The following is a 9,995-nucleotide window of genomic DNA, read 5'->3' on the forward strand; positions in this document are numbered from 1 at the left end:
CAACTTTGGCATAAAATACATGTTTAATGTGGCGCCTCATCACAAACCACAAAAGATGGTGGTTGGCAGCTGTTTGAACATAAGAGCAAACTTCATGCACCATGGGGGGGGGGGGGGGGGGGGAAGTCTGAATAAAAGCCTTTATTGGTTACATGGCGTAATCAGAATTAGAATTAATCAAGTTTGGCAGGTAATTCAAGGACATACTGTACATGAAAACAATATGTCTTTATTTCGTGTTTCTAATTTATTGCTTTTTGGAGGGTTTGATGTAAATGCTTTAGTTTGTTAAAAAATAAAAAGGGCAGACTCAAGCTTTTGACTTAAACAATAAAAAATAAAAAATTGTGAACAAGTCATGTATCCAACAGACGGTTTAGTAAAAGCTTTGCATCCCTCCCGCTCCTCGATGTTCAGGCGCGTGAAGTTTGCTCTTTTATACGCAAGTTGAAAAGTTCATCCTTTCTTTGCATCCCAAGATGCGTCCGTTGATCGCCTCGCTGTCGAAAGAAGTCTTTCTAGGCAGTCACGAGTCAGACGTCACTCCATACAAATGTTTATATTTAAAATGATGAATCACAATTTAGGTCAGAGGGTGCATCTGAAGCTCAAGAAAATGCCCATCACTTCTGGGATTGGTCTCTTAAACAAAAGAGGAAACTGAAACTATGGTCACCAGATAATCAATAAAACACAGCACTACTCATCTGCACTCACATCCTGGCTGGTATTGATCTCATTAGACAACTGAAGAGCAGCATCTCCACAGTGCAGATCAGTTACATAATCACTTCATGCTTGGAGAAGCAAAACAGAACATATACCACTGAATCCTCATTTACGCATCCGTGAATGAGTAGAAATATTCACACACACCGATGAGAAACCGCCCACGTCTGAGTCCTAAACGAGCACGCCGATGATTCCTGCGACAGTTAACGACAACGGGTGGAGAGCGAGGGAGCCGAGGTGGAGAAAGAACCAAAGAAATGGGAGTAAAATAACCTGGAGACCAAAACCAGAATGCAAAACCGACATCGTGTACGGCTACAACGTAAAGAGACAGCTGGAGACTCTGCTCTGCGTGTGAGTGTGTGTGTGTGTGTGTGTGTGTGTGTGTGAGTCAAGTCCAGTTTGTGTGGACACAGTCTGGAGGCATCAGGCGAAGATGGTCTCCTCGCGTCTCTTCTTGGTCAGGATGGTTCCAGGCTTGTGCTGCGCGTCCGGGTGGTTGGTCAGCTCCGGAGGACAGGTGGAGACGGGGCTCTCGAGGAAGGCCTGCTTCAGGTCGTAGAACACCTGAGAGTCCTCTTTGGTGAGGAACGTCAAGGCCATGCCGCTCTTACCCGCGCGACCCGTACGACCGATACGATGGATGTAATCTGCAGGCGGACGACACGGAAAGGTACATCGTATGTTGCGGGGGTGGGGGGGAAGACCCGCAAACAAAAGGAATAAACAAAACGCCGAGGACGAAGCTGCTCTCACCTTCGATGTTCTTCGCCATGTCGTAGTTGAGCACCATGGAGACGTCGTGGATATCGATACCTCGGCCAGCGACGTCCGTGGCCACCAGGATGTCTTTGGCTCCCGCCTTGAGGTTGGAGAGGGCAAACTCTCGCTGCTCCTGGCCTTTGCCGCCGTGCAGCGTGCAGGCGTTGTACTGCGTGAAGAGGAGCGCAGCTGAGGTTACGCCTCGTCTCGCGTCGAGAGCTTTTTTACCGAGAGCTTTTGAAGAGAGTCTAAGGGCTCGGTCACACCGGACGCGCCGCTCAAAAACGCGTCGCCCGCAAAACCATCGATTCCCTCTGGTACCGACTTTCAGACGCGCCTTTTAAACGCCACGCGGCGGGTTTCTTGCGTGGTTAAAAGTTACAATATTCTCAACTTTAATCGCGAGGCGCGCCGCTCATCAACGTCACTCGGCCAAGGCAGCCAATCGAATCGAGCAGGAGGCGGGCTTTCCTTCCTGTTTTCCCGAGGAGAACCTCGTATTATATATTATATTAGCGGTATTTAATTACGAAGATCTTTATAATTCTAAATCTAAACACGACTCAAACTGACTCCTGCTCGGTCGGAAGTGCAGCTGAAAGCCTCGCCATCGAGACACAACTCATGGAATAGATGGTGGTGTTCGCCGTACTCTTTCCTTTCTTTTTTTTATATATATTGAACCCAAAATTAATGGTTGGTTGCGCACGCAGGTCCGCTCCACAGGTGCACCGCGCTGTTTTGCCCGGCAGGTTTTTGCCAAAGGCGTCTTTGGTGCGGCTGCGTTTTTTAGAGTCGCGTCTGGTGTGATCGAGTCCAAATGCTGATGTATTTTCCATTTCTTCCACTACATCGTCACAGGACTCGCATGCTCACTAGCAATTAATGTTAACAGAATATTTAGCACACGTTAATAAGCACTAACACAGAATACAGACTCATGGTCATCACTTAAGTTATAAATTAAGTACGAGACGACCACGTGTCCGGGGGAAATTAAATGGCTCAGGATGTTTAACTTGTTTTAAACGGACACGTCTAATGTTTTGGTCGACTTACGCCCATCTTCTCCAGAGACTTCGCCAGCACGTCGCAGCCCTTCTTCTGGTTGACGAAGATGATGATGGGAGGCTCGAAGCCGCGCGACAACACCTCCAGCAGCTTCTTCCTGCATCACACAGACGATCCCAAGAAAAACACTCAGATTGACATTTTCAACAACAAAAAAAGAGACATTGCGTTCACAGATTTTTTTACTCGCCTTTTCTCTCCCTCGGACATCAGCAACACCTTCTGCTCGACCCTCTCGTGAGGTTTGCCGGCAGAGCCGATGTACACCACAGCGGGCCGTCTCAAGTAGCTCCTGGCCAGTCTCTCCACAGCTGCAGGCATAGTGGCGGTGAACATGACCGTCTGAAAGGAGCAAACAAATGGATGAAGCATTAAAACACAAGCAAACAGCGAGAGCGCCCGGCGGCGACACATTGGAAATGCTGATTGTGCTCCGACGGATGAACCGACTTGTCTGTATTTATGTTTCCCAGATTCGAAGTTCAACATCATTTTCTCGGGGTCCTCCGCTTCGTCCGTGTCCGGCTTCTGATTGGTCACCGGGATGTACTCCAGGATCTTCTGGACGTCGGGCTCGAAGCCCATGTCGATCATGCGATCGGCCTCGTCGAGGACCACGTAGGTGCAGCGGCCCAGCACCAGGTAGCGGTTCTCCAGCACGTCGATCAGACGGCCGGGGGTGGCGATCACAATCTGGGAGAGAAGGGAGAACGCGCAGCCGTTGGAGGATGAGATGTGAAGTGATGGCAAAGAGACGCTGCGTCAGAAAACTGTCCAAGAAGGAACAGCTGCTAACTACAACGGGCACTCGGTAGAGCGCATACCTTCGCATATCACAAGATTGGGCATTGACCTATGAACATTTTGGCATTAGTTGCATGCCAATTGGATAGAAATTGACCGCGCTACGGTAAAAAGAAGATGTTGACCTTTTCATGACCTTGACCTTTGACCCGATCGATCCCAAAATCTAATCAAATGGTCCCCGGATAATAATCAATCATCCCACCAAATTTCATGCGATTCGGTTTAATACTTTTTGAGTTATGCGAGTAACACGCATACAAATAAATACACGGCGATCAAAACATAACCTTCCGCATTTTCAATGCGAAGGTAATGATCACTTTGACCAAATCCTTTTTAACACCGAACCCGAACACCTTGTTACTTACTCTACTTACTAGTCCAGTTATCTATTTATTTACAGGCTTTTAGCATTCAGTTCCAACTGTGACAACATCTGTAGCTGGATAAGGACGTCTGACCCAAAGGCCTCTGCATTCACACCAGGTGTTAATACTTGTATCTTCTTTAACTAGACAGGAGATCCAGCCTTAGAAGCTGCGAGCTACTCCTTGAGCCCCATGATCCGTTTACATTTTGGCACATCTGCACATTAAAAGTACGCAGAATTAGCCATTAGCAGATCCGGTTGGAAGTGTAAATCTGCTGTGCGGACAGAAATCACATGATTGTCAGGCAAGTTCTGAAGTCAGGAGTAGTGTCGGTCTTTTTCTGTCATTTCTGGGCAGATTTAAGGACATTCATGCCGGGCGCCTCACCTCACAGCCCATCCGGAGACGGAAGCCCTGGTCCTCTCTGGAGATTCCTCCGATCACAGCCACCGTGCGGATGCCGAGAGGTTTACCGAACTTGAGGGTCTCCTCCTCAATCTGTTGCGCCAACTCACGAGTCGGAGCCAGGATCACGGCGTACGGACCCTGGTCCGAGTCTTCAATCCTGCACGAACAGACGTGTAATAAAACGTTTATGTGAATAATTAAATGGAATGTTTTTTCAAAGTAAACATTTAGTGGTATCGGGTGTGTTTACTTGATATTATTTACCTATCGATCTTTGGCAGGGTGGTGATCCAGACCAGCAGTGGAATCAGGAAAGCAGCCGTCTTACCGCTACCCGTCTCGGCCACACCAATGATGTCACGGTTCTGTAAGCCAATAGGAATGGCCTGCCTCTGAATCGGAGTCGGCTCCTGGGTTTGAAGAGAAAAAAGTCATTATTAGTCGGATTTCAAATAGTTATTCATAACTTTGAATCTGGTGCCGCAGGACCTGAGGACCAATGAAAGGATGGATGCAATTACAAAATTCCTCGTAGTCATATATACACTTCATGAAAGAAAGCTAAAAATTAGGAATAACACGTATTCATAAATAACCATAACCCGCGTTGAATAACTTTTGGCTAAAAGATTGCAGTGATCGACCAACGAGTCAAACAAAATAAAAGTTATTGTTATTATTGTTATGGTGTGAGAATAAATCAGTTTGTAGGCAATATAGAAGACAATAGAAAAGTTAAAATAAATAGATTTGAACGATTACAACCACGAGCAGAATGAGTGGATGTGTTGGTTGCGGTTTGTAAAGCGGGTCGGAAGCGGTTTTGGCTTCGTCCTCTTCGTGGTACGCCTCGTTATTTGTGTTTTCTTCGGCGTTGTTTTCGTAGCTCCTTCTTGGATGCGAGTTTACAATCAGGCACCCGGACGCTGCGTTGTTTAAATCGAGGTTGATGAACAGAAGCACCTTAAGTTTGAGAGCAGAGTCTCTGAAGATACTGACACACCTCCACACAGTGCAAGTGGGCCAGAGGTGATGAGAGGGCAATAAAAAAAAATCTTGATTTGCTTGTCAAAGTTACTAAATATTCCTCTAACGCAATGGAGACTCAGTTTGCCGACCTTGTAGCCACAGCTGTCGATGACCTCCAGGATGTGGTCGGGCAGCGAATACTCCTTCCAGTTCCTGATGGGGTTGGGGATCTTTCCTCCCTTGGTGGTGATGCTGTAGTCCTCTCTGAAGATTCGCCAGTCTCTGTCCGTCATCTCTTCCAGCTTCTTCTGGGACCAATGTCTGTCGTCCCAGCGCTGCTTCGCTTCCTTCTTACGCATCTTCTTCAGTCTTACCCTGAGAGGAGAGATGAAAGAATTACTTACTTACTTACTTACTATGAGAATTATAATAAGTGTGTGTATCTTCTCACAACCGTTTTGTTATTTTCTTCCCCAAGTCACTTGTATTAATATAACCCCCAGTCATACTTTTTCAGATTAGGTTTAAAAACCTAAAGATGCTTTTGAAAACCACCCGCAGCCTCTTGAAAAATAACCAAACGGAGCCGATCGTCTCCGTGGTGAACTCACTCCTCCTGCTCCTTCTCCTCCAGCGTACGTCTGTTCTCCATCAGGTCGCCGTAGAATTGGGACTGGTCTCTTTTCTGCTGCTTCAAATCGATGCCAGCGATAAAGCCGCGCCCGTACAGCTGCACGTGGTGCTTTTCTTTGTAACTGGGAGACAGATTGGGAACATCACATTGTTGAGACTGGTGCACATGAATCAAAAACATATATACAGGACTGTCTCAGAAAATTAGAATATCATGAATTAACTCAAACACCTGCAAGGTTTTCCTGACTTGACAAACACTCAGCTGTTATAAATCTTTTTACTTGGTCTGAGGAAATATTAAAATTTTTATGAGATAGGATTTTAGAGTTTTAGCTGCTGTAAAATATAATCAATATAAAAGAAAAAAAGGCTAATGAATCCAGAATGCATGACATTTTTGTTTTTTAAATTGCATTACAGAAAATAAAGAACTTCATCACAATATTCTAATTTTCTGAGACAGTCCTGTATACACACACAACTGCTTCAATTCAAGGGATACAATGTGTTGGCGTTTGCTCACATCGGGTTGTAGTCGGTGGAGGTGTCTTCGGAAGCGTCCCACTCAAACACGAACTTCCTGTCATTCAGGTGGCGAGTTCTCCGGCGTTTCTTGACCCCGCCAAGGTAACGCTCCTTTAAAGACATTTCATTTGGTAAATTACATGATTCACACGTTGGATTTTAATCCACAGGTGCATGGTTTGATGTTTGAATACCAAATGCTAACAGGTAAAAATAAGGCCAAAATAAGTGCCTGTTTTTTGACAGGACATTTGCCACAACACTCATTCGACGTTTGGAATCTGAATGCATGACCACTGTGGGCGTGAGGGACTTTTCCTCAAGGTCATTATATTTGTAAATACGATGACAAGCGAAGGCTTGAACCCCCCCATGCGATGATTCATCGCTCTGTGTATTTAACCGTGTGCCGCTGCAGCCTTTTTACGGTAACCTGACGGCATTCAATTGAGACGTGTGCCACAACTTTTACGTTTTACATATTGCTCTCTTGTTGGGCTTTATTTTATATATTTTCTGTCACCATAAACGTTTGCATTGGAAATATGGGTGTTAACATGAATCCATTTCCTCAGAAAAAATATAGTTTGACCTCCCTTCATTTTCTTACTTAAGACCAATTTCCGAGTGAAAATCATAAACTACGAGAAACATCTTTTTGGAAAAACGCCGGGATCTCCTTTAAAATATAAAGACATTTCTTCAGAAGGGATTTCGATTTCTAAGAGGACCGAGGAGTTTGGAGGTCCGAATCAGTTTAACGCAAATCTAACAAACAAAATTGCCGGTCACCGCCACTCTGCTCTCCTTACGTTCTCCCGAGACGTACCTTGATGGCGTGGAGTTCTTTGCTTTTATCCTTCTCCTCCCTGAGCTTTTGTCTTCCATCATTGTCTTCATTCCCGTTGTTGTCTCGCTCCATTCGCTCTCTTCTCTCACGTCTCTCCCTTTCCTGGGGGTCCTCTGTAAACACACAATCTCGGTTCCCATCATTTTGCTTCTATGAACTGGATGCAGATCGCTTGAAAATGCATTGAACAAGCGCCTGATACACACCCATCATTTTTCTCCCCATGTCCTGGAACATCCTTCTCTTCTTCCTCTCTTCTTCCATCACCTTCCTCTTTTCCTCCGTCTCTTGCTCCCGCCGTTTCAGAGCCTCGGCTTCTCGCTCCGCTTTTGAGAGGAATTTGGGCTGACGAGGGCAAAAATGTAAAAGAAGTGAAGTGAGGGAAAACTAATCGTTGGTTTAGAAAGATAAAGACAGATGTGAACCTCGGGAAACTCACCTTTGCCTCCGCTTCCTCTTCTGCCTTCTTCTTAGCTAGAAGCTCTTCCAAAGATAAAGGTTGCACCTGAACAGAAGCAGCAAACATTAAAATAACAACCTCGGGAACGATGCAACGCCATGAAAGATTCAGCCAAACCAGATCTGTTACCTTATCTTTCTTCTTCTTTTCATCTTCTTCCTCTTCAGTTTTAATATCCTTGTCTCTCTTTAATTTTTCCCTCGATTTGGGGGACAGACTTCTTCAAAGGAAATTGAACAGACGTAATCATTCTTTCATTGTTTATTCGACCAATGTCAATGTACAATGCGAAAACCTTGAACTGGTTATGAGGTTATTAGTTCCTCACAGCAGATTTAACAGACACTGTCGAGTAAATACAGATTAATAACAAAATACAGATAGTTTGCTTTTTGTCGGAGGCAAGGCATCCACCTTTGTTTGGTTTGTGAGGCACGGCGATAATTAAGTGCTATGTCGAATATAGCGAAGCCGTCAGTTTCAGTCATATTTAGAACTTGGATTGTTTTCGCCTGTATCAACATTGACATTTGATCTTTCTCCATTCCATCATTCACGTACCTGGACCTCCTGCCGCGATCTTTATCACGCCGATGGCCGTCTCGATCCTTGCGGCCTCTCTCTCTCCTTATCTCTGTCACGCTCCTTCTCTCTGTCCTTGTCTTTCATGCGTCGGTCTCTGTTATCATAATACAAATCACATACAATGTTAAAAGTTCGATATCATGATGCAAAAAGCCAATAAAACAAAAACAAGACAGAGTATCTGTGTGTGTAACTACAAATTATAACCTATGATCTTCAGTCACCTTTCTGCTGAGTTTGAGCGTTTCCGTTCACGAGAACGATTGCGTTTGCGTATCGGCGATACTTTGCGTTCTCGTGACCGGGTGCCTTTGCTCTCCCGGTCTTTGCTTCCTGAGGATTCAGCATCTTTCTTGTCTGCCGAGTCGGCCGCCATCTGCAAACACAGAACAGATTGTTGTCACGGGTCAACTTGTAGTTACTTGACATTCACTCGGTTTCTGATAAACAATTGTTCTTCATGACTTTTGAGAGGACATAAAGTCATGAACAGCCTAGTTGAGTTCGTAAGGCACTAAAAGCAAACTATTCAATGTGAAGTAACAGTTTTTACCTCACAACGTAATTGATAAGTATAGCTTATTTTACACCACCACTTAGTCCATCCATCATTTATGATGGTAGTTTGAGTCTGTTAAGGGAAAAATGTAAGTCTACTAAACATATTAACTATAATGCTCAATGTCCGCACACCCAAATAAGACATTTTATATTCCAACATTATTAAACCCTAATGTTCTTAGAACAACAAATGCTGAGTTTATACATAGAGAAAAGAGTGGTTCTTATGCATTACTTATTTTCTCTTTTTAAGCCCAAAACAGCAGGATGTTACGAGTAAACACCCGGGTGGTTATCATCCATCCGGGTGTAACGAGGTGAATAATAGAGAGCCAAAGATCAAAATATAATTATGGAAGACAAAGTATTACAAGCGATGGCACATAAATTGCTTGTGTGGTGGGTTTGCATATTATGTAGGTGATTCTAAGATAAGAAAAGAAAAAGGCAAACTTGGGACATTAAAACTAAAAGGAAAACATTAAAAGTTACACATTGTCAGGTGCATATTTTCGATAACAGGCACAACACTTGAGACTTTGAATGACAAAAACAAAACAAAATCACGAGGAGTAATGCCGGTTTAGGACACCAGTTAAGTCAGTTCTGATGCATAAGGTGACTGGCTTGTCCGCTTGAGTTTGACATCAATGTCACGTTAATGTTGATGTCTAAAATCATCTGAATATTAGTCCAACGGTAAAAGTTTGAGCCTTATCAAAGTTTCATAGCAAAGTTTACCGACGTTATTTAGAATTACGGTGTGATTTGTAACGTAAACAACGACACAAGTTGCTCTGCAGAATGAATCCAGACAACCGCTCGTTAGCGAGCTAGGTCCTTACGTTAGCTAACAACGGCTAATTATCTTCTATAAACAGCCAAGAACGTGCAGAACTGAACCCTCGCTCGAGTCAAACGACTCCTCTTTATAAAACACAACAGGGCGATGAGATTCTTTACGACATTTACAGCTTACCGTAATTACTTTGTCAAGAAAACACTTGCGATTGATGTACGCTTCAAGAAGACGCCATGTCGCTCGACACGAGCGAAGGACAGCGCAAGGGTTTGTGGGAGTTGTAGTCTTGAATGTTCGGTACAAAATAGAGACAACGGCGGTGTGCACTACATTTCCCGGCAAAAGGGATGTGTTTTCTCAGGGCCCCAATTGTTTGGGTACGTGGACAACTAAATGCCTGACCAGAAAAACCATCAGGCACATCGATGGTGCAAACTATGGGCACAAGGCGGCGAC

General features: G+C 44.5%; 1 protein-coding gene across 1 annotated transcript; it reads right to left on the reverse strand.

Moving 5' to 3' along the window:
• Window positions 1-540: 540 nt before the first annotated feature.
• Window positions 541-9,791, reverse strand: ddx23 (DEAD (Asp-Glu-Ala-Asp) box polypeptide 23). Its single transcript, XM_056424180.1, is given in 18 exon segments — window positions 541-1,382; window positions 1,489-1,663; window positions 2,554-2,662; window positions 2,756-2,907; window positions 3,016-3,258; window positions 4,131-4,308; window positions 4,416-4,561; window positions 5,270-5,495; window positions 5,732-5,875; window positions 6,280-6,392; window positions 7,111-7,244; window positions 7,338-7,476; window positions 7,571-7,636; window positions 7,721-7,811; window positions 8,153-8,206; window positions 8,208-8,270; window positions 8,401-8,552; window positions 9,717-9,791. Coding segments are annotated over 17 exon segments (2,409 nt in total). The 5' UTR covers window positions 9,717-9,791; the 3' UTR covers window positions 541-1,158.
• Window positions 9,792-9,995: the final 204 nt, after the last annotated feature.

The sequence above is a fragment of the Pseudoliparis swirei genome, chromosome 9 (genome assembly GCF_029220125.1).
Source record: "Pseudoliparis swirei isolate HS2019 ecotype Mariana Trench chromosome 9, NWPU_hadal_v1, whole genome shotgun sequence".
Classification (NCBI taxonomy): domain Eukaryota; kingdom Metazoa; phylum Chordata; class Actinopteri; order Perciformes; family Liparidae; genus Pseudoliparis; species Pseudoliparis swirei.